The sequence below is a fragment of the Podarcis gaigeae genome (assembly GCF_964106915.1).
Source record: "Podarcis gaigeae genome assembly, chromosome: 2".
NCBI lineage: Eukaryota > Metazoa > Chordata > Lepidosauria > Squamata > Lacertidae > Podarcis > Podarcis gaigeae.
Genome location: NC_139679.1, coordinates 64,320,984 through 64,346,316, shown reverse-complemented (window position 1 = coordinate 64,346,316; position 25,333 = coordinate 64,320,984). Strand labels below are relative to the sequence as shown.

At 44.7% G+C, this 25,333-nt stretch overlaps 1 protein-coding gene across 1 annotated transcript; it reads right to left on the bottom strand.

Annotated features, from left to right (window-relative positions):
- Nucleotides 1-537: 537 nt before the first annotated feature.
- GPX3 (glutathione peroxidase 3) lies at nucleotides 538-10,145 on the bottom strand. Its single transcript, XM_083728709.1, has 5 exons — nucleotides 9,935-10,145; nucleotides 5,378-5,531; nucleotides 4,317-4,434; nucleotides 3,543-3,642; nucleotides 538-2,666 (listed from the first exon to the last, which is right to left on the bottom strand). The coding sequence occupies exons 1-5, from the start codon at nucleotides 10,019-10,021 to the stop codon at nucleotides 2,451-2,453; spliced, it is 675 nt and encodes a 224-aa protein (XP_083584835.1). The 5' UTR covers nucleotides 10,022-10,145; the 3' UTR covers nucleotides 538-2,450.
- Nucleotides 10,146-25,333: the final 15,188 nt, after the last annotated feature.

Below are 25,333 nucleotides of genomic sequence, written 5' to 3'. Positions count from 1 at the left end.
TGTCAGATTCTAATGCTATCACACAGTTTTGTAGTGGGGAAACTGGTTTCTTTTCTTTAACAGGGGCAGTTTTTAGTATGATAACACAGAGCAAAAAAGGATGAGCTCTAACCAGAAACCCCTTCTGTTCCATTTTCACCTAAATAGCAAACTCATTAGGTTGCCTTAAGCAAGCATCTCTCTATATATGGGAAGAAGAATACTGACTCAGCTTAGAGTTGTCATAAAGGATCATTATGTGAATGGCTTTCGTACCCTCTAAAGGCACCCTATAAATTGGGGTGCCTAACCTGTGGCCCACCAAATGCTGCTGAACCACAGTTCCCATAATCCCTGAGCACTGTCTGTGCTGCCTGGGATGGATGTGGAGATGTGGAGGGTCTTGGCTTAGTGAGAATGCTAGTGGCAGTATAGACAAGCTCGCATTTTGTTAAGACTGTAACCTAGCTAGAGGATCCACATTTTCCAAGGAACACACATCTTGTATTGCCACCAGATCTGCACCCTTGCTTAAAGGAGAGTCTCTCACAAGTTGCATTGAGTGCTTGCTTTTTTTTAATTATTATTAGGCAGTTTTTCATACACAGGGTGGGTGTGGAAGCAAAAGAGGCTAGGATCGTGGGGCTGATCAGAAGGACTGCATCTCTGCAAAGGTGAGTTGTGGGGCAGCACGAATGCACTAGAAGAGCTGCTCCACTGTCCCTTCGCAGCCTTGGGCTAGGTCCACCCTTTGAGAGCTTTCAGACCCAACCTTCATACTGATGCATCATCTTGTCCCCAGATCCCTCTCTCCTGTCATCCACACTCGGAGGAAGAAGTGCCTTCTTTGAGAAACTTCAGTCAACATAACCTCTCGGCCTGGGAGGGTCTGCTCAGTTTGCTGTGGAAGGGAGGTGGGCTGTGCCTTATCCAGAGCTGTCCAAAATGTGGATCCCATCTATTAGCAAAAGATCTGCCCATCCCTAATAGGAGCAGTGTGACTTGGGTTCTTATAGCAAAGGGTTGCAAATAAAGATCTCTTGCGACCTGATTGTGATGTGAACCAGAGACAACCAATATGGTGTTTTCTAGATCTTGTTGGGATATGACTCCTATCATTCTGGACCATTAGCCATGCCTGATGGGACTGATGGAAGTTTTAGTCCCAATAAGAGCTGGAGAGCACCGTGTTGGCTGCCCTGGTGGAAGCACTAGTCTGTGAAAGCTTATGCCACCATAAATTGGCATAATTGAATTCTATAGATAGAAGTGAGTGTAGTTTGACTTATAAAGCCTGATGGCTAAAGACTGCTGAATATATATTTGCATATAAATATGTTAATAAAGAGTGGGGAAAGAGGTCCCTCTCATACTTTTAATGTAGTATCAAAACCAAAAGACTACTTTCTGTGTTGTAATATACAGTGATACCTTGGTTCTTAAATGCCTTGGTTCTCAAACGCCGAAAACCCGGAAGTAAGTGTTCTGGTTTTCAAACAATTTTTGCAAGCCGAACATCTGATGCGGCTGTCAGCTATTGTTTCCGGGGCACTTGCACCAATCAGAAGCAGAGCCTTTCTTTTCAAACATTTCGGAAGTCAAACAGACTTCTGGAATGGATTTAGTTTGGCGCTTTGTTTTTGCTATTTATTTTTTGTTTTTGAGGCTTTTTTGGTTAATTTGGTTTGTGACTGTGTGGAACCCAGTTCAGCTATTGATTGATTGATTGATTGATTGACTGTGTGACTACGGAAATGGATAAAAGCCCCCCATCCAAACAATGACTAGCATCAGTGCAGGTAAAAAAAAATAATAATTTTAATTTTTATCACCTACAATACTGTCTTACTTATTTTATAGTACAGTAATTGATTATTGCTTTCATTTTATGGATCAGTGGTCTTGTTAGATAGCAAAATTCACATTAAATTGCTGTTTTAGGGGTTGTTTTTAAAAGTCTGGAACAGATTAATCCATCTTGCATTACTTTCTATGGGAAAGTGCGCCTTTGGAACGGACTTCCGGAACGGATTAAGTTTGAGAACCAAGGTACCACTGTACTCAGCTTTGATCACAGAATTGTAGAGTTGGAAGGGACCCCAAGGGTCGTCTTCGTCAACCTCCCTGCAATGCTACCAATGTGCTACGGTGGGCTCAAAGTTGGAGTGATGGCAGGGAGAGATCCCACTTCCAATATGGTGGGAGCGAAGCCTAGAGAGGGACTGGAAAGCTGAGGCCCACTTTCTCTTCCAAAGTGTGTTTGGGAAAACAGGTCAGTCGAGGAAGGGTTGCAGTCTGATCTTGAATAAACTAGTCCATATTTAACATTATATCTTAACCTTTTGCTTTTGGTCAAAGGAAGTTCAGTTTCTTTTTCTGTGATTTGAGGATAAAATGTCTGGTTTTGGATAAAGCAACAGGTCTCCCCACCCCCACCCCTCCCATCTTATTTCTCTACATCTTCATGACCTCTAGCCCTTTGACAGGTTCTGCTGCTCTCTCATGTATTTCAGGATGTCGCTCTTCACAGTGCCAATGTTGGTCCTGTGTGCCCACCTCATCACAGGCTTCCCGTCCGGACCAACCAAAAACTTCTCAAAGTTCCACTTGATATCATGGACCTTCAGCGGTTCCCAAAAAAGTTTCTTGGGGTCACCAAAGCTTTCCAAAGGAGGCGGGCAGGAGTTCTACCAGAGAGAGAAAGAAAAGCATTATTTACTTTTCTGTTGTTAGAAATGGAGGCAATTTGAGAGAAGGTGCTTTAAGAAGTATAAAAACTAGCTTTTCATCATTGCTCTAGTGGTGCAGGGGAGATGTAGGCAACTGTGAACAGGAAGAGAGGAGCCTGAAATGTACTTCCTGACAGTGACATCTGAGGCTAATAAAGGGCCAAACTACCCTATCTGCAAGTGGATAATGATGCTGCAACCTGTTTTGTTCTTAAATGAATACCAGTCAGGAGGGAAAAAGGTGCTTAACCCCTCCTCACCAGCTGCTTTTCTGCTTAAAATTTCTCCCCCTCCTCAGCTGCTTTTTTCTCTCTGCCACGTTCCACATAGGTGCTTGCCTATCTAAAAACCTGTAATTTTCTTGGCAGCCTCACCCCTGACATTTGCTTAAAGAGAACTTATTTTCTTGGATCCCGAGTTACATTTCCATTAATGGGAGTGCCATGATCTATTTATGGGAGGGACCTGTGTCCATTGGATACCCACACTGGCAGAAGAGGGAGAGAAAGAGAGGCACGTCTCACTGATTTCCCCTTATGGACCCCTGCTCCATCTCTTAAGCTCTTTTATAGGAGATCCCAGTCCTGATTATAAGAACCCTGCTGAATCAGGCCAAAGGTATCCTTGTTCTCACAGTGGTCAACCGCTGGAGCAGATTTAGTGGGGGCACAAGGGGAAAGGAATCAATTGGTTAGAAATGCCTCCCTGTCTCTCAGTGAGAGCATCATCGGAGCGTAGTTCTTTTTGCGGAATCCTTAGCTCCAAGCTATTTCCCTTAACATCTTCATGAGCCAGGATGAGAGGTGGTAGAGGTTCAAAGGAGCCGATACAAACCTTCAAGAAGGTGTAGATTCTCTGTTCTTTATCCCCATTCACATCTCCTTTCTGAAAGAGCTGGAAATTTGGGACAAAACCTCCTCCAGGCCTGACGTATCTGGAACAGAAGGAGCAAGTTTAACCAGCTCTTTTGCAGAGAGGCTACAACAAGGAAAAGTTTCTACTCTGTTCAGAGGACAGCCTCCTGGCCCCTGCTCAGAATCTATTAGCCACAGTCCCTGCTGCCCAGCCGTAAATATCCTTTCCATTCCCTGCTCCCACGCAATCACGATTTCCAAGGAAGTGTAGGTAAGTTCCCTAGAGATTAAAGAGTGTTGCCTGCCCCACCTTCTTGCCAGAAGGAGAAGAGAAGTAAAAAATTAGCAATACAGTGGTACCTCGGGTTAAGTACTTAATTCGTTTCGGAGGTCCGTTCTTAACCTGAAACTATTCTTAACCTGAAGCACCACTTTAGCTAATGGGGCCTCCTGCAGCTGCCGCACTGCCGGAGCACGATTTCTGTTCTCATCCTGAAGCAAAGTTCTTAACCTGAAGCACTATTTCTGGGTTAGCGGAGTCTGTAACCTGAAGTGTATGTAACCTGAAGCGTATGTAACCCGAGGTACCACTGTACATGCATGTGAGTCTGCTCTGGGGTACATGGTAGAGCCGCAGGAGAAGGAGTTAGTGAACAACTGTAAGCATTAAAGACAAGAGGCTTTCTAAATTAGCCTGTTGTGCAATGTAGAGTTACCTGGCATAACCATCAAGTCATGCAGTAGGTGTACTCACCTCAGTCCTGGAAGGATTTCTGCGTTCGTGCCAGGTTCTTGTTTTCCAAATTGATTGCATGGGAAACCTAGGACAACCAGTCCATGATTTCGCAGCTCATTCTGTAGTGCATTCAGTTCTGCAACATAATCACCAACAGAGCAAAATCCCAATTCAGACTCTAATTGAATTGCCACAGTTCCTGCATTCCGCTGCAATTTCAGCTACAACCTGTACCCCAAATACCTGCCATTTGAGGATCACACTTCTGATGGTGACAGCTTATGCCACAATAAAAAATGGTTACTATTTAAGGTGACAAAAGAATTAATACAATCGGCTATCCCTCTAGAAGTCACCTGCAGGACTTAGCTCAATAAAATACTTGGCTCAAAGCATACTTATGTGACGGAGCCATCTTGAAGTCAACAAGAGGCAGTGTGGCATCTCTGAACATTGCATTGTGGAGATGAACCTCCAAGAATGGTCCATTTGGTCCACCATGCTGTTCTCACAGTTGCCAACCAGATGCCCGTAGAACTGAGAAAGCAGGACCAATGCACAATAACACTCTCCCCTCCTGATGCTTCTGGCGGCTAGTATTCAGAAGGCAGTATCACTGCTGACCATCAAGACAGAACACCGCCATCATGACTAGTAGCTACTGATAGCCTTCTCCTCCATCAATTTGCCCAATCCTCTCTTAAAGCATCCAAGTTGGTGGCAATCACTGCATAAATTAACGATGTGCTGCCTGGAGGAGTAATTTATCTGTCCTGAATCTCCCATGGGAAAGGCAAATCTGCCTAAGTGTAGATATGCCTGGGTTGAGCCTCGGAACCTGTCCTTAGGCCAGATCTCATCTGCTGCACGTGACACAATAATAAAGAGGAAAGTATCACAGAACAGAGATTATTTTCATCCCTACCAAATAATCTTAGCTAGTCTTCATGCTTCTGGGCTTAAGAGACAGGCTTTCTCAGCTTCTGACATTGCTGGAAGTCTAGTGCCTCTTATCGAAAGTATCCACCACTAGAGCATGTGCTGCTAGCTAGGCTTCGCTTCCTGGCTGAGAATCTTACCAAGGTACTGCATTGTGAGTCCTCAGTAGGTGGCCACATTGACAAAAAGGACCATCCTCCCCGAGTACTGCTGGAAAGGGATGTACTCATCACCGTTTATGGTGAGAGCCCCATAGTCGTAGATTGTTCCTGCTTTCGTGTTGTAGCAGTCCACCTGGAGGGAAACAAGAGAGACTCTACCTGAAGAAGGATAAGGAGGTGAAAGAAGATACTCTGGAATGCAGATCTGTACCAGGGCTTTTCTAAGAGCTGCTTTAACAGCTCATATACATTTCCACAAGTGTACCTGGATGCCCATATCATGGAAGGAGATCGGACCACAACAGGGGAGGGGAACCTCAGGCCAAATGTTCCATGCAGGTCTTTTTACCAGGCCTTCGGGACTCTACTGGCCTTGCTTGCCTGGCTAAACTGTGCCCCAGAATTCTGAAAACAACTCTCAATTGCCTAGCTAGAGAGGGATGTGTGAGCATGTGCAGAACGCAGCCTACTGTGCAAAGATTATATTGGTTGCTCCTCCCACTTTTGGCTCTTGCCCTGCTCTCCTCTGGCATGTGGCTTCTGGCAAATTGCCCAGAAGAGAATGCAGCCTGAGGTGGCCAAAGATTCCCTACCTCTAGAGTAGTATGAGAGCCAGTCATCCCACACAGTCTAAATGGGTGACAGTGAGCTCTTCAGTGACTTCCAGCTTTACAATACAAAATACTGCAGGGCTGACAACAGCACCTCTGTCTGCAGGGACTCGGGAACATCAGGGCTGGCCCATATTTCCTATGTGCATGGGGGAGAGTCTGCCTGTGTCTGCCCCTTCCCAAGCTCAGCAAATGCATGGTGGCAGGGTGCATGGCTCGGGTGCAAATGCCCAGTGTGTCTAGACACTCCTGATGTAATGATAAGAGAAGCCATCCCTGCTGAACTCCCTTCTTCTTCAGAGCTGGCAAAATGGCACAGGAGCATCTTCCAAGCAGAGGTGTTGACAAACCTATGAATGTATTTAGAGGAAGTGTATAATGAAAGATGAAATAAATACAGTAGGGTGGGCACACCCTTCTGGTGCTGGGTGCTGAAAATATATCCCATCCTCAGTGGTGAGGAAGGGAAGAGCTAACGTTATTGGTAGAACACCTGTTTTGCAGGTCCTGGGCTCACTTCCTGGCATCTCTGAGTAGGACTGGGTAAAATCCTGGCCTGGAACTCTCGAGAGATGTGCTGCCAGTCATACGTGCCAACTTCCTGGGGTCCTGGGTGCCCAAGCACCCACAAAAGTTCCCATGAAGGAGCTGGGCACCCACAAATTTCAGTGCCAGGGCCAGGCACGCTGCATGACAGCCATGGCTCTGGGCACCCAAGCTGGCACTCCTGCTGCCAGTCAATACTGGTCTGGACCGATATAAATCAACGTCCTATGGCAAAGCAGTTTATAATTGGTGACTGAAGAACTGCCCCCACCACTTAGCTCTTGATGGTCACCTAGAAACACATGGTTACTAGGCTCTGATCTGTACACTTCATCATTTGCTCTGAACTTCTGGTTCACTGCAGGAGAGAGGAAATCTATTTGCGTCAGAAGCCACAGATCAAGCACTGCTAAAGCTGTTTTGCTTTTCCAGTCTGCAGGGACAGGTGCTGGATGACAGAGACGGGTCCCCTTTACTGCAGGCCAACCCAGATTTGTTCCTGTTCGAAGTTTTGTTCCAAGTCAAATCCTGGATTACAGCCGTAGGATAAGAAAGGGAATGTTAACTGTGGAGGAAGATTAACACTTGTGTACGTCTTTTGGCTCTAAACAAACCAAAGGCACGTCACACAAAAAATACGAAGACGCAGAACAAGAGGAGTCAGTTTCTGAGACCAGTTATTAAGTAGCGGTAGAAGGTACAAGGGTAAAAATAGCACTGGCCAGCGAACCCACAAAAGATGGACAAACATTTCAACCGTTGTAAACAGCTGTAATACAGACCACAGGAATGAAAAGCTTGGAGAAGCACTGTCATTTCCTTGGCTTTTAAAGATAGCCTTGAGAGGGCAGGGGTATATGTAAGCATTTGGCAAGCTGTTTCTCCATCAAATGATGTGGATTTCAACTCCCATCAGTCAGCACAGTAGATTGCTGTACAGTGGTACCTTGGGTTACATACGCTTCAGGTTACATACGCTTCAGGTTACAGACTCCGCTAACCCAGAAATAGTACCTCAGGTTAAGAACTTTGCTTCAGGATGAGAACAGAAATCGTGCTCCGGTGGCGCAGCGGCAGCGGGAGGCCCCATTAGCTAAAGTGGCGCTTCAGGTTAAGAAGAGTTTCAGGTTAAGAACGGACCTCAGGAACGAATTAAGTTCTTAACCCGAGGTACCACTGTAATGGGAACAGGACAGGAATAGTCTACTTAGGCTAGATGTGTTTGTGACTGGGAGCAACAAGTTTGGAAGCCCTTCTCTTTCCTTCCCATAATAAAAGTGACGACGTCTTTGTACCTCTGCAGCACCATCCAATGTGTTTGCTCTGCTGGAAGCCCCACTGAATCCAATGCAGCCTGTCTCCTAGCAAGTATGCTTGGCATGTACAGCAGGCATGAGGCAACTTTGGCCCTGCAGTTGCTGATGGACTGCAACTTCCATTGGCCTTGATACTGGCCGTGCTGGCCGGGGTTGATGGGAGATGTAGTCCAGCAACATCTGGAGGGCCAAAGTCTCCCCACCCCACCTCACAGCTGCTGTTCTGAAGAGAAATGCAAACATATAATTATGGAGTTGGAAGGGACCCTGAGGGTCATCTAGTCCAACCCCCTGCAATGCTGGAATATTTTGCTTACAGGGCTTGAACCCACAACCCTGAGATTAAGAGTCTTGTGCTCTACCAGCTGAGCTAGGAATGGTGATTTAATATTTTCACACCACTTGTTTTTGCACTTAGGTAATGCTTCCCCTCCATCTTTCTGTGACCCACACAAGTTGGTCTTGTGCATCAGTGCAGGTATGAGCAGAAACTGCTTTAAATGGACCAGCAACATAGTGGCTATTGTGCTTCCCTTCTTTAGGCAGATTATATGTGGCTTTCTTATTCTTTCTTACTCTTAAGATGTCACTGAGGTTTCTCTCACATCTCTGCCACACTATCTGCCTGTGCAGATAGCCCTGGGAGTAAACAAGTCACATGGGACCTATCCTATCTTGCCTAACCTTGTCCTTTGGACTGATGACATTGGTGCACGAGTCACATCCATCTCCCGTGCTTTAGACAGCAGCTCCCCCTTTCCCTGCGCAAGATTAAAGTTCCGTGCTACAGAGGATCCGCCTGACCTGCAGCACTATATCTCTGGGTTCCTCTCCTGCCCTAGGAGGGATTCAGATATCAGTTAGGAGCTGGGGGGTGAGATTCACACTGGGTCCTTTGCAACCATAGTATCATTTATCGTCACAGCTATCCTGTGAGGTTGATTTTCTGAGTTTCACCATAAGACAAATGGGTATTTATAGCATTCCTGGCAAGAACCTAAGGATGTAAGAAGGACCCTGCTGGATTGGACAAAGGACCGTGGCTCCGCGGCAGGACACCTGCTGTACCATGAAGAAGGTCTCTGGTTCAATCCCTGGCATCTCCAGGTAGAATAAAATAATTTTATTATTTGTACCCCACCCATCTGACCGGGTTGGAAATACGCACAAACACACACACAACTGCATCTGAAATTCTGGAGATCTGCTGCCAGTCAGAGTAGACAATGCTGAACTAGATGGACCAGTGGTCGAACTCAGAATAAGGCAGGCCCCTAGGTTTATGCTCCTCTGGCCCATCTGGTCCAGCATTCTGTTTTCGTGGTGGGCAGCCTGCTGCCTTTGGGAATGCCACAATTGGAACGTGAACCTCCATAGCACTCTCCTGTTCATGTCCCTCAGCAACTGGCATTTAGACGCATACTGCCTCTGATACTGGACATCAGATATAGCCATCGTAACTAGTAGTCGCTGATAGGGTCAGCCTCCGTGGAGGTGTCTTATCATGTAAAGCGCTTTCCCAGCAGCACCCAGGTCAAAATTCACAAGATCATCCTGATATAATCATCCTGGAAAACGTGAAATTTCCGTTCAGAAACTAGCTGAGCAAGACAGAAACAGCCTGCCAGCTCACATGCCTGGGAAGAAGGGGGACAGCGCAGGGACAGGCTGATCATAAAATGCACTCCATTCCTTTCACCACTTGATAAGCAGCAAATTTACACAGCTAAAAGAAGCACTCCCTTTGTCCTCTGACAATGCCCACAACAATAAGAGGCATTGTGGGAGAGGAGCTGAATATAAACTGGGATCTGCCATTCTGCCCATAATTTTGTGGTATGAAATCTCTGGTCCCTAAGCAGGCCAGATCAGGTTGGTTCCCACTGGCTGCAGATTCATGAAGGGTGCTTGATTGTGCAGAGAGTATTATGTTATATAAATCACTAGGCAAATCAAACCCTGCTGTCCGATACTGCATGGTTTCAAACCAGAATACAAGAGCTGTCACATCCCAGGTTATCTTCCTGTTTGAGCCCCCATTGAATGGTACTGCAATATCTTACCTTCTGTTGCTCCTGTCCCAGATTTGGCTGAATTAAGCCAGCTAAGAGCAAGGGCAAAATCCACGTGTCCTTATGTCTGCCCCTCATGGTTGTGGCAGCCACGGGGACAAGGGGGGTAAGCACCCTCCCTTTGCTTCCCCAGAGGGCTGCTGCTTGCCGCAGGTGTCTCTCTGTCTCCGCCACTCAAACACGTTAGCACCTTCCAGCAAAAATGCTGCGATAAATAGGGTGAAGCAGAACGCTTCTGGCCAATCATGGAACAGCAAGGACGTGTGGGCTGCCCCTGCAAATATTAACCGTGTAGGCTCTGAACTCAAGAATTCCTCACAGATTGGTGTGCCATGTGCTGTCTTAGGGGTGAGCTCACGTAAAATCCATCTTAGAGAGAATGTCAGTGACCAGAATTTGGACTAGAGAGAAGATTCAAGAATATAACATGTTCCCTGTTATCTGCTGGGAACTGTAGCTCTGTGACACACAAACCACAGCTCCCAGGATAATTTGGGATGCACATAAATAAAGCTCTTAGGCTAAAATTCTATATCCACTTATGTGGAAGTGGCCTTGAACTCAGTAGAATTTACTTATGAGTAGGTATGCACAGGCCAGTTAATATCTCTGTATGTTCATTTCTGCGTTTAATTTCATTCTGGCTGGCCTCCCTGCTCACAATTTATCTAATGATTTTGAAGATTTTGTATACAGTGGTACCTTGGGTTACATACGCTTCAGGTTACAGACTCCACTAACCCAGAAATATTACCTCGGGTTAAGAACTTTGCTTCAGGATGAGAACAGAAATTGCGGCAGTGGGAGGCCCCATTAGCTAAAGTGGTGCTTCAAGTTAAGAACAGTTTCAGGTTAAGAACGGACCACCGGAATGAATTAAGTACTTAACCTGAGGTACCACTATACTGTTCTCTTCCTAATGTTGCTGTTTGCAATATGATTGATTCAAAATGGTATGAATGAAGATGAATGAAGAGATTTTGTGGATCGCTGTGAGCTCCTTGCAAACGTTACCAAATAGAAAAGCCTGCAGATGGCTATCTTAAATAAACAAGAACTTAAAAGTGTGAGATGTGAAAGCAACATTTCTTGGAAGAAGACAGGGCAGTTGTGCCCATTTGCCCAGAAGCAGCCTGAGGTAGGACTGGAACACCATGGAAAAGGCCTTGCAATCTTGTTAAAGCTCAGTTGGTTAGAGCGTGGTGCTGATAACGCCAAGGTTGCAGGTTCGATCCCCATATGGGACAGCTGCATATTCCTGCATTGCAGAGGGTTGGACTCGATGATCTTCAGGGTCCCTTCCAACTCTGCAATTCTATGACTCTATGAATTGAAAGCAGTCTCTACAGCTGACACGTCAGTCTAAAAGACTGAGCAGAGAGTATAGGAACTTGGGCTTGGGAGCGTGCAGGCAGCCAATGTTACTGGAATAGAATTGGTGTGATATGATCTTTTCACCTCGGTCCTGCCACCAGCTGGGCAGCCAAGTTCCACACTAATTGAAGCTTGACATAATAGTCCAGTCTTGAAAATCCAGCTCAGATTGCTGCAGCCAAGATATCCCTGTTCAAATAATTAATATGTTCAGATTACATAGTAGTTGGGCTACCCCGCAACATAAGCTGGTTGAAGGCACACTTCTACTGAGTCAACCTGTACCTTAAGCAATGTGAATGGCTTACCCTCTAGCAGTCCCTATAGGGCTGGGGCAACCCCAGAATAATGTCTAAAGCAGTCACAGCTTCTGTCTTGATCCTGGGGCGCCCCAATTTCTCCTGGCCAGCAGATGGGGGCTGCGAAAGCAACCCCTGGGGTGACAGCAGCAGCAGCATTAGGAAGGAGGCATGAGGGCTCCTTCTCAAAGCCTACTTAGCATTTACTAGGCTTTTGGGAAGAAATGGCAGCCTGCTATTTCTCTTTCTCTCTCTCTCTCTCTCTCTCTCTCTCTCTCTCTCTCTCTCACACACACACACACACACACACACACACACACTGCACAGGAAAAGCGAGACCTTAACCTGTGGTGGCATATTATCAAATCAGTGCTTTTTTTCGGGGGGGGGGATGCAGGGGGACGCATACTCCTAAACATTTTGTGAATCTAAGTTTGGCCTCATTGAGGGGTAGTATTTCAGTATGAGTAGGAAAATGAGAGTACCCCTAAACATTTTAAGAAAAAAAGCACTGAACAGTATGGTGTGTTTGTTTTTTGTTTTTTGCTATATTATTAGCTGGGGGGGGGGGGACAGATACTGCCTTGGCCTGTGGATCAGTGGAAGAGAGGCTGGTCGCAGAATAAATGGACACAGCAGATGGACTAGATTTCAGGAAAGTGTAATTTGGTGGGGCAACTCAACCAGTAGCTTTTGATAAGAGAATATCATATCAAAAGATTATAGGTTTGCTGTGTTGGGGCTTAACCTTTAAAGTCCTGAACACAAGCTTGACATCCAAATACATAAAGGAGTGTCTCTTTCCAGACCCCTTTCCTCGTGACTTAAGGTGTTGTCAAGTGTTTCCAGAGGTTGTGGTGGTGCATTTTTAGTAGAATGGAAGGAGAAACTGGTGATAGTAGTCTGGTGACTGAGAGGGAGATACACAATTCCGCATCGGATGCTTTGTTCTCTTGAATAGAGAGGGGGCAATTCTGAGCTTGCCAACTTTGGTAGTGCTGGTGAACTTGGGACATGTGTGCATCTTAAATCCTGCATACAATTGCACAATGTACATACTGCTCAACCGTCCTGGTTTAAGCGAGACATCCCGGAATTACAGAAGCCATTCCAGGTTCTGATTGGATCCTAGAATGTCCTGTTTTTTGGTCCAGCACTCTGGCATGAGTCAGCTGGCTTGTGCCAGAAATCAGGACAAAAAGGAGCCCGTTTTTTGGTCTCAATTTCTGGTGCAAGTCAGCTGGCTCTTTCAAGAGCCTGGGACCAAAAAGACTAGCAACCTGATTTGGATGCTGAAGGGTATGAATGTGTTCCATGGTGTGCCAAGTGGTGGTGTGCGTGTGGTCTCCATAAGAATTTTAAAGTTTCCAAATACAGTGGTACCTTGGGTTAAGAACTTTATTCGTTCTGGAGGTCCATTCTTAACCTGAGACTGTTCTTAACCTGAAGCACCACTATAGTTAATGGGGCCTCCCGCTGCTGCCGCACCACTGGAGCACGATTTCTGTTCTCATCCTGAAGCAAATTTCTTAACCCGAGGTACTATTTCTTGATTAGTGGAGTCTGTAACCTTTTTTTTTCTAATTCTTTTTATTAAGTTTCATTCATCACATACACACAATAAAGAAAATAGCACAAAAACATTAAATGAAAAAATAAAAGTGCACCAACACAAAAGAGAAAAAGAGAAGGGGGACAGGTCAGGAAAATAAAATAAAATTAAACCGATACATAACACGCACTATCTGACTTCCTTCCCTCCTGATTTCGGATTCCTAATTTTAAAAGTTTCGATTTTACAGCTGATATTGGTTATTAGTTTATACATCAGAAGTTTTATAATAGACCTGCTATAGTTGGTAGGTTTCTGTAATTACCTTCTATATATGTCCAGTCATTATTCAACTTTGTATTCTTTTGGTTTCTGATTCTCTGCGCCATTTTTGCCAATTCAACAAAGTCATATAATTTCGTTTGCCACTCCCTCACCGTTGGTATATTTTTGCTTTTCCAATTTTGGGCAATTAACATTCTGGCCGCTGCTGTTGAATATTGGAATAAAATTTTATCTTCCTTCCTAATTTCCTCCCCAATGATACCTAATAGGAAGGCCTCTGGCTTTTTTGGGAACGTATATCTAAATATTTTTTTTAACTCATTATATATCGTATCCCAAATTTTTTTTATTTCCTCACATGTCCACCACATGTGTATAAAATTGCCTTCCTTTGTTTTGCATTTCCAGCAGGCCTTATTTCCAGTTTTATACATCTTGTTTAATTTCTCTGGTGTTATATACCATCTATATATCATCTTCTCTAGGTTTTCTCTGATTGCCACACTCGCCGTGAATTTTATTCCCTCAGTGGAGTCTGTAACCTGAAGCGTATGTAACCTGAAATGTATGTAACCTGAGGTACCACTGTATCCCAAAATGTCATATTAATTCATTACAGATTGCCACTGATCACAGCTAGTTAACAGTGATCCTTTTTATTCCAATTTTCAACAGGCATATTATATATTTCTTTCCACCTTTTGTGAAAACTTCCAAGACACTTCGGGGCGTGTTTTTCAAGGAAGGCAATCATGCCTTAGTTTGGTGGAGTTCTGAGCAGCGATTCAAATGCTCTTCAGGTTTTCATACCCAACTGAAGTCAACTAACAGTGACAGCATATACATAAATCAAATGGTGAAGCAAGAATTGGTCCACAATGTTTGCAGAGAACCACCTTGTACATGCTGTGAGCAATGCTGAAATATATATGTGAAATACAACCATGTTGTGCAGAGCCTCAATGAATTTGAAGACTTGCGAAACTCATTTAGGCAAATGGGGCCTAATTCTAGATTTATCTCCATCTTCCCCACCCCCCGCTGAGTCCTTTGCAAGTAACACTAAGACTAAGGAGGAGGAGGAAGAACCTGATTGGCCGTACCACCCCCTGAACTGGTTGTAAATAAAAAGGCAGATGGGGCTTGCTGGGGGCAGACTGAGGTGGTCAGGGCAGGGTCCCCATTTGCAGGAAAGGGTTAGCCTCCCCTGCTCTCTACGTGGATGTTTTCTAAATCAGTGACACAGGCACTGTGGAACCAGAGAGCATTTCAGGAACAAAGTGTACCTTTCAAAGGGTTCATAGTTTAATCCTACTGTAGTCCTGCCAAATCTTTTTGGCTAATTGATTAATGATTATCAGGTCAAACAGCCTGCCTATTTATGAGACTTCACCCATTCCCTGCTTTGTCTTTGAGTCATCTTCATCTCAAGAATTTCAGTTTTTAATTGAGGTTTCTCAAGGAATCACCTTGGCTATTACAAAAACATAAGCATATGCTAGAGCTGAACTACTGAAATCAAAATTTTCTCTTGACAAAACCATCTTCTCAAGATATATATTTTATTTTAGTAGTTCTTCTAGTTAGGTAACGTGAAAAATGTCAACTGAGAGCCAATGAAGATTAAAAATTACAGAACAGGGGAGAAATATAAAAATCTGCTGGAATGGAAAACACCTTAATGGCTATTTCCTTTATGGCTATTACAATTAAGAGAATCAATTTGGATAGACAGTGGGCAACTAACAGGGAATTGCTGCACTTTGGAAAAGCAATATGAAATTCACAGCATGTTATTATTTGAAGGAGAACTACCTGAAAATGATTTACAGATGGTAATTAATTCCAAGTAGGCTTGCTAAGACGCGGGTGGCACTGTGGGTAAAACCTCAGCGCCTAGGACTTGCCGATCGCATGGTCGGCGGTTTGAATCCCCGTGGCGGGGTGAGCTCCTGTCTTTCGGTCCCAGCTCCTGCCCACCTAGCAGTTCGAAAGTACCCTTAAGTGCAAGTAGATAAATAGGTACCGCTTTATAGTGGGAAGGTAAACGGCTTTTCCGTGTGCTGTGCTGGTGCTGGCTCGCCAGAGCAGCTTCGTCACGCTGGCCATGTGACCCGGAAGTGTCTCCAGACAGCGCTGGCCCCCGGCCTCTTAAGTGAGATGGGCGCACAACCCTAGAGTCGGACACGACTGGCCCGTACGGGCAGGGGTACCTTTACCTTTACCTAGGCTTGCTAAGATGTTTAAAACTGAATCAGATAAGTGCAGGAGATGTAATGAGGTTGAGGGAATGTTTTTTCATATGTGGTGGGCCTATAAAAGGGTAAAAGAGTATTAGGAAATAATCCAGAATGGATTGAAAAAAATGTTTAAAAGTACTCCCCCTCCCCCCAAAAAACCAGAGTCCTTTTTGTTGGGGATAATTCAGATGGAAATTCTCAGGTGTGGAGAAAGGTTATTTATGTATGCAACTACTGTGGCCCGTGTTTCGTTTGTCCAAAAATGAAACCGAGGTCCCAACTAAAGAAGAATGGCAACTTAAGCTGAGAGAATATGCGCCGCTTGCAGACTTAACATATTCTATATGTTAAGAACATACGTTTAGAGAAGACTGGGGAAAAATTGTGTACACTTGAAAAAGTTGGCAGCATTAAGATAAATTCAACAGTGTAAATAAGTTTTGATGGATGTAATAATGGAATACTGAATGGTTTAGTTTATGTAAAATATGCAGGGATTTATTATATGCAAAATGAACCATGGAAAGAGAAGAAGGGAAGTCATTCCTAAGCCAGGCAAGCACTTCCTGACTTAGGGGAGGAGGCAGGAGAGGCAGGAGTGTTGCAGAATCCTGTCAGAGTTTAGCGCCTCCTTCCCAAACCCCAGGAAGCCGAATGCAGAGCAACAGAAGGCAACTTCATGTGCTGGAAAGAGGCAGAGAGGGTGATTTGGATGTTGCCAAGTGGCTGAACCCTTTGTCCCTGTTTTCTGCCCCAGATTCTGCTCCTCTTGAAAAGGCCTGAGATGCTCCTCCCAGACTCAAGGTCAGGTTCAAAGGGCATGGGAAGACATCATAGTGCCCTTTTGGGGAAGGTCGGCAGGAGCAGCAGAGAGCTGGGATCAGCCTGTACCGAATGTCCTCAGGAAGAGACCTTGTTGCTTCTACCCGCAGGAAGGAGTTTTGCGAAATCTTTCCACACTTAAAACCCCACACAAGGAAAGGAGGACAGCAGGAAAGGATCTGTGTAATTTCAAAAGTATAGCTAAAGCAGGCCTAAGCAAGAAATAAAAAATGCACCAGAACATACAGTACATGACAAAATTAAACCACCCCCACATAAGTCATAATGAGATCTAAACATAAAGATACCAAAAAAATAGCAATAGCAGCAAAATTAATGTCTCCATGGTGGACATCAGAAAAAAGCACTGGGTATGCTAGTGTTTTAAATTTATCGTGTAGATGGGGTCTCTGACTGACCTTGGCTCTGGCTCCACCTAGTGTTGGCCTCCCTGCCTTCCACTATACCAGTTTTAATGGGCAGGCACCAGCTATCACTGGCAGAGAGACAGCAGACATTCAGAGGGGCAGAACGTCTTGATATATATATATGGCAACCTGAGCATTTTTAGGCAAGGCTTAGGCAGCGATGGAGGGGCTGCTTATATCCAATTAGACATATAAATAATCTTCTTCTTTGGCAATCACTCATAGCCGAATAAAATTGTCTTCCATAAACATGGTTTTAACAATGACTCTGTAAGTGACTGTGGAGGCCAATTCTGGATCCACACGTCCTTCCACAGTGGGGACATTGGTTCCAGGGCGGGAGTTGATCACAGTGTGGATTTGCCAAGCGTGCCTTCCTCTTAACATGTTTCTCCCTTGCGTTCTGAGTTCGAGTGTCTTCAAAGTCCATGACACCTTTGGTAAATGCTGTTCTCCAACTGGAGCGCTTGCAGGCCAGTGTTTCCCAGTTGTTGGTGTTTATACTACATTTTTAAAGATTTGCCTTGAGACAGTCTTTAAACCTCTTTTGTTGACCACCAGCATTACGCTTTCCATTTTTAAGTTCAGAATAGAGTACAGTGGTACCTCAGGTTACAGGCGCTTCAGGTTACAGATGCTTCAGGTTACAGACTCTGCTAACCCAGAAATAGTACCTCGGGTTAAGAACTTTGCTTCAGGATGAGAACAGAAATCGTGCAGCAGTGGCGCGGCAGGAGCAGGAGGCCCCAGTAGCTAAAGTGGTGTCTCAGGTTAAGAACAGTTTCAGGTTAAGAAGGGACCTCTGGAACAAATTAAGTTTTTAACCCGAGGTACCGCTGTAGTTGCTTTGGAAGATGATAATCAGGCATCCACACAACATGACAAGTCCAACGAAGTTGATGTTGAAGAATCATTGCTTCAACACTGGTGATCTTTGCTTCATCCAGTACACTGATATTAGTTTGCCTGTCTTCCTAAGTGATGTGTAAGATTTTTTGGAGACACCGTTGATGGAACCTTTTTGAGAAGTTGGAGATGGCGTTTATAAGTGGTCCATGTTTCACAAGCATATGTAGTAAGGTTGGTAGTTCAATAGCTTTGTAAACAAGCATTTTGGTTTCCCTGCGAATGTCCCGGTCCACAAACACTCTGCACTTCAATCAGGAGAAAGCCGCACTCGCAGAGCTCAGGCGATGCTGGATTTCGGCATCAATGTTGGCCCTTGTGGAAAGGGACTCCTAGGTAGAAGTGAGCAACATTTTCCAATTTTGGGCAAGGCTTAGGCAGAGAGGGAGGGAGGGGCTGCTTATATCCAATTAGACATATACATAATACAGCATAGCAGCTTAGATTACTAGGGCTTCTCCATGCTCAGTTGATGAAAAAGATCACTCTCCATTTTTCAGTAGTATTTAATCACTGCTGCTGTCCCCTGAGAACTGGCTGCTTTGTGAGAAATGTGAGAAATGTTCATCAGAAACAAATTAGAAGTCTGTTTCGTCAGCCAGTCGTGCATGTGGCTGTATATACTCTTTGTATATACATTGTTTCCCAGTTTTATTCAATTATTCTCTTGTCTTATGGAGAACTGCCATGACAGTTCCATTGGCATGGAAAGCTGTTCCTTCAACACAGGTGGTTCATATGTGTGAACAGGCCCTCGTAGGGATGCAGGTGGCGCTGTGGTCTAACCCACTGAGCCTCTTGGGCTTGCCGATCAGAAGGTCAGCGGTTCGAATCCCTGCAATGGAGTGAGCTCCCGTTGCTCTGTCCCAGCTCCTGCCAACCTAGCAGTTCGAAAGCGCAACAATGCAAGTAGATAAATAGGTACCGCTGCGGCGGGAAGGTAAACGGCGTTGCCATGTGCTCTGGTTTCTGTCACGGTGTCCCATTGTGCCAGAAGCAATTTAGTCATGCTGGCCACAGCACCTGGAAAGCTGTCTGTGGACAAACGCTGGCTCCCTCGGCCTGAAAGCGAGAAGAGCACCACAACCCCATAGTCGCCTTTGACTGGACTTAACTGTCCAGGGGTCCTTTACCCTTTTTAAACCTTAATATGGAATACCTCATAAGTTAAGGAATATGAAGGTTTTGGCAACCACTACAACCACACTCAACAACAACAAAAGCCACCCAGAAATAGATAGGATGTGATTCCGGATAACTCAAGAATAGTTGCACCGTAGCCAAGGGCTTTGGATGCTCAGGACATATTTGGAAGTCTTGCTTTCAGTCTTCTTGGAAGTTGACAAACATTTGTGAAGGAAGAAGAAGGCATGTAGATCTGTCTTTGCAGTAATGTGAATTAGGAAGGAACAGAAATAGGCCTTGATCACAACGATGCTTTGTGAGAGGGATGTTAATCTGGAGCCTGGTCAGGGCTTTGTAGGGAATTAAGAAGGAAGGCTGTTCCTCCTTTCCCATTTGGACTAATCTTTCTCTGGTTGCACAGTGAGGGAGATTAAACTAATGTCCTGTTTTGATGAAACACACTACTATCTAGGTTGTTGTTCTATGTGCATCAGGAGATTAGTATCAAAAACAACGGAGAGATTTATTCTAGTTATCTCTCTTTTTATCAGCTAGCAAGCCCCACTCCCTGATCCACTTTGCATGCAAAGACAAGCACATTAATCTGAATTTTCATTCTAAGCATCCAGTGAGCCTGGCTAAATTCCACTAAATCCAATAAAAATCCCATTTTCTGGGGTTCTGGAATAAAACTCTAGGAACAAATCTTTAGTTATCTGAAGGCACAATCTATTTGAAGGCAGAGAGTTGCGATGGGTAGACAATAGGTGAAGAACAAATTTAAAATATGCAGTTAACATTTCAATTAAAAGCAGCAAAAAAGTAAAATCCCCCACCCCACCCCACTGTTTTTACCAGCAATGTTGAGAGCAAGGACAAATGAAATGTACAGAGAGCTTTACATATTTCAGATATTCAAACATGTAAACAGAAATGAGAACTGATATCTGCAGGGTTGGTAAATATCTTCACTTCTGGAAAAGTTAGCAACACAATGAACATAACCTGCAAAACATACTGGATTCTGCAGTTAGGTTTGTAAGAGTCATACATCCATTCTAAGGCTATGGATGTGCCCTTTTTCCAGCATTTGTCTTTCAATTATGGGTTTTGTGCCAAAGCACACAGAGCAATTAGTACTATCATGTTCTCTCTATATGGATTATAGACGAGGAAGACAAGTTAGTCCACACAATCATTTAGTGTGAAACAGAAAACTCAATTTGCATTAACTTCCAGCAAGTTTTAAGTTACTCAGATAGAAATGTGATAATGCTCTACTGTTATGCGATGTGCGTGACGAACCAGGCTCTAAGTGGCTTTGCTAGGTGAACTGTTGTGATAACAAAAGCAAGCTGGCATCCTAGAATATGTAGTCTCTCAAAGGAGAGTTTAATCTTCTGAACAGCGCCTGTTATAAGATCCTAGCTGTGTTCTTGGCAGCTACCATATATGCTGGCAGTAGTAAGCTCTAGTTCATAAGTGGGCTTGCTCATATAACCTTTTCTTCCCCAATAACTCCTATTGAGAAATAAGGATATAGGAGGTGTGTTTTGCTGGCAGGAGGGCCGGCCCTGCCATTAGACACAGTGAGGCAATCGCCTCAGGTGGCAGATACTGAGGGCTGTGGTGGGAGATCCCTTGGCTATTGCTCTGAAGCTTCCTACCCATTCTCCTCTGTCTGAGATTAGAGCTGTCACTCAAACTGCCAGTCATGCAGACCCTCCAAGATGGAGTTTGCACCCATATTAAAAAAAATTTTGAATTTTATTTTATTTTATTTTTGAAAAATACATTGAATTTGGCATAGCTCACTATCACCATCTAGTGTCGCATTTGCACTTTACAACACATTTAAAATGTTTTATGTAGCGCTGTGGGTTAAACCACAGAGCCTAGGACTTACTGATCAGAAGGTCGGCGGTTCGAATCCCCGTGATGGGGTGTGCTCCTGTTGCTCGGTCCCTGCTCCTGCCAACCTAGCAGTTCGAAAGCATGTCAAAGTGCAAGTAGATAAATAGGTACTGCTCCAGTGGGAAGGTAAACGGCATTTCTGTGCGCTGCTCTGGTTCGCCAGAAGCGGCTTAGTCATGCTGGCCACATGACCTGGAAGCTGTACGCCGGCTCCCTTGGCCAATAAAGCAAGATGACCGCAACCCCAGAGTCGGTCATGACTGGACCTAATGGTCAGGGGTCCCTTTACCTTTACCTTTAGCTGTCCCTATTTTCCAGGGACAGTCCCGGATTTACAGAAGCTGTTCCAGTTTCTGATTTTATCCTGGAATGTGTCGCTTTTCCTTAGAACATCCCTATTTTCATTGGAGAAATGCTGGAGGGTGTGGTAAGACACCCCTATTTTCATTGGAGGGTATGGAGTTATTCAACCCCTAAGCCAAGAAGATAAGTAACTATACAACCTTTATACAACATCTGGAGACAGCCCTGGGAAGGTTTTTAATGTTCTATTATGTTATATAAAAACATAATTGGAAGCCGCCTATTATGGAATAGGACATCCCTATTTTCATCAGAGAAATGTTGGAGGGTATGGCACAACTAGCCTGCTGCCTTCAGGGGCAATGGAGGGCTGATCAATGGTCAGCCCAGTCAGCTTCTGTACAGGAATATATATATATTTATGAAATTCCTATCAGTACTGTGGAATATCCAAGTCTGGAAGACAGAGTAACATAGAATGCTGCCTTATGCCAAGCCAAGACACCAGTTCATCTTGCTCAGAACTGTCTACACCAACTGGCAGCCCCTCTCCACCATTTCAGAGCAGGGTCTTTCCCATCCCTACCTGGAGATGCTGGGCAAAACAGATGCTCTGCCACTGAGCCACAGTTCTTCTTTTTGCTAGAAAGAGATGGGCCTGGTCTGTAGTCTCCGCGGCCTGAGCCTGCAGAGCACAGTCGTTCATCTTGAGTCTTTGGCGGGATCTATACTCACTCTTATGGGACGTGGGTGGCGCTGTGGGTTAAACCACAGAGCCTAGGACTTGCCGATCAGAAGGTCGGTGGTTCGAATCCCCGTGATGGGGTGAGCTCCCGTTGCTCGGTCCCTACTCCTGCCAACCTAGCAGTTCAAAAGCACATCAGTGCAAGTAGATAAATAGGTACCACTCTGTGGGAAGGTAAACGGCAATTCGGTGTGCTGCTCTGGTTCGCCAGAAGCGGCTTAGTCATGCTGGCCACATGACCTGGAAGCTGTACGCTGGCTCCCTTGGACAATAAAGCAAGATGAGCGCCATAACCCCAGAGTCGGCCACGACTGGACCTAATGGTCAGGGGTCCCTTTACCTTTACTCTTACACTCACTCTTTAAGAGTTCTTGAAACGATATTTTTTGATATTGTTCTAAAATGTCAAGGCATTTGGTTTCTTGTTCTTTAACATTTCTTTTTCTACAATGTCTGCCCACTTATTTGATGGGGAGAGCTCTGCATTGCCCTCTGGTGTCTCATTTTAATAACGTATTACTATTTACAGTAAAGCTATTTGAAGCTGAGGCTCCAGTACTTTGGCCACCTCATGAGAAGAGAAGACTCCCTGGAAAAGACCCTGATGTTGGGAAAGATGGAGGGCACAAGGAGAAGGGGACGACAGAGGACGAGATGGTTGGACAGTGTTCTCGAAGCCACAAACATGAGTCTGACCAAACTGTGGGAGGCAGTGGAAGACAGGAGTGCCTGGCGTGCTCAGGTCCATGGGGTCAGGTCCATGGGGACCCAACAGAATATCCTTTACTTCAAGTAGTAGAACTCCAAAATTGCACTTATTTTTGGCTAAAGTGCTGGAGGCAGAATGGCTGAGCGTTTTAAGGGAACAGGAAACACCCAAACTTTCCTAAAATGGTGAAGCAAGCAGCATTGTACAGACTGGTTTTATAACACAGCACATTGTACACATCAGCTATCTGTGTAAACTTTGTACATTTCAGGGAGTTTTCTCTTTCAGGCAGAGGTTTGGATGACATCAACTCGTCATTCCCAAATCCTAACAAATCTATGTTGTCTCAGTTGCTGAATTTCCTGACACTGCCGGAGAAAAGATCAGTGACCAGCCTCGACGACAAACACACGATCAGCCAAAGTGTCTATAACACAGAGAGCAGATGAAGACGGTTTACAGGAAACGTTTTTCGAGTCATGTGGAAAAGAGATGACAAAGCAGATTCTGAACTGTTTAATGATAAACCAGAATGCAATCCAGAGGAGGGGGGGAAAGGAAGGTTGCTAATATAAAAGGGACTGTCCCATTTTACAAGGTAGCGTGGGGAATTTTCAAGCAAATAAACTTAGGTAAAAACCCCTTCATTTATTTATTTAAATATGTCAGCAGGGTTAATACAGAGGGGAAAAACAGCATTCAAGATCCTCCGCCCTCTCAGATGTCCCCAAAACTGCTCCTCTTCTGCCCTCAACAATAGACTGACCTCCAACACCCCTTCTGAGGCGGAGCTCAGGGCCAGTGACCAACGACAGAAGTTGGATTTTATCCTCTTGACTTTAAAAATTAAGTTTAATAGTGCCAATAAAGAGATTGTGCAGTTGCACAAACACTACATTTCATCATATTCAATTTTATTTTGATGCTTTTGTTATTGAAAGCAATGGTCAATATATACCATTTTTCACTGAGAGCAAAAACTACTCTCCGAGTGAGGAGGACTGGAGTCAAAGAATTTTATGAACATAAAAAAGCCCCGCTGGACCAGACCAAGCAGCTATCTAGTTCAAAATCCAGTTCTCCAGAGGCCTATGGGAAGCTCACAAGCAAAGCATACTCTCCCCCTTGTTATTCCCAACAGCTGGTGCTAGAAGCCACTGACAGCTTGTCCTCCATAAATTTTTAGGGTGGTACTAGGGACAGAAAGAACATCTAGTGTGATTTTTGGCACCAGGGCAGAAATACCCAGTTCAAAGAGTTCAGCCCATATTGCATAAAGTATGGTCTCTCAAAAGCAGAAAAAAAGAGACGAACAAATAGACCTTGAGGCATTGGCCATGTATTACTTAGCAGAACATATGAAAGCAAGCCGACCTCTTAGCACAAGCAAAGACAGGAGGGAAAATCCCAGACGCACCGGCCATTTCACATGGGAGAGAATGAGTAAGATCCTACACTTCTGACTATAACTGCCAGCAAAACCTAGAGTTTACTGCAGCTAGGGCTGGATGGATATGCCAATTTCTGTCCTCTCAGTTTCTTATTTTTCCAATCTTATATTCAGTTCCTCACATTTCTGCAGAAAACTGCAGGGGTTTTTTTTTAAAAAAAACAACAATGAAAATTCATCAGCATTTTAGTGCCAAATTCTCCTAATAAATATGTCTGTCTGTCTGTCTTCTTCTTTGCAGTGGTGTAGCGTGGGGGGTGCAGGGGGGGCCGGCCGCACCGGGTGCAACATCTGGGGGTTAGGGGGCGCAAATCCACGGGTTAGGGGGCGCAAATCCACGGGTTAGGGGGTGCAAATTACTTGCCTTGCCCCGGGTGCTGACAACCCATGCTACGCCACTGCTTCTTTGACAATCACTCGTGGCCAAGTAAGATTGTCTTCCATAAACATGGTTTTTAAAGTGAGTCCATAAGCAACTGTGGAGGCCAATTCTGGATCCACACGTCCTTCCACAGTGGGGACATTGGTTTCGGGGGGGGGGGGAGTTGATCACGGTGTGGATTTGCCAAGTGTGCCTTCCTCTTAGCTCATTTCTCCCTTTCGTCCTGAGTTCAAGTGTCTTCAAAGCCCATGACACCTTTGGTGAAGGCTGTTCGCCAATTGGAGCGCTCGCAGGCAAGTGTTTCCCAATTGTTGGTGTTTATACTACATTTTAAAAGATTTGTCTGTATGCAAATATGTCTGTACTGTATGCAGTTTTGACTAATGTGAACGTTTTGCAAGCAATTCTACCCAATATTTATGTGTTTTTAAAACATTGTTTGGAGAACTGCATCACAAGCTTGGGCTATAAGGACAGATTTCAAAAGCGTGCTGTGTTTCAGTTCGGTTGTCATATTGTTTCAGAAAGTGTGAATTAGACAGGTTTGCCTTTAAATGTGGACTGAATCAAATTTCTCCCCCAACCCTAACTACATTCTATCTAGTTTGTACTGCCTGCTTGCTCTAGAGCAGGGTTTCCCAAACACTGGTCGCTAGCTGTTTTTGGCCTCCAATCCCATTGGTCCTGCAAGCTAGGGAAGGGCTTCCAATGACAAGCGCAGGGACTGCAGAAGCACACCCATTTTGCATTTTGTCCTCTTTTGTTCAAGGTATTATAATCAGAGTGTTGTGTTGTAGAAAATATGCAAATATGTGCTGACAAGTGATTGTCAGCTGTGTCTGTCAGTCTTAGGCTC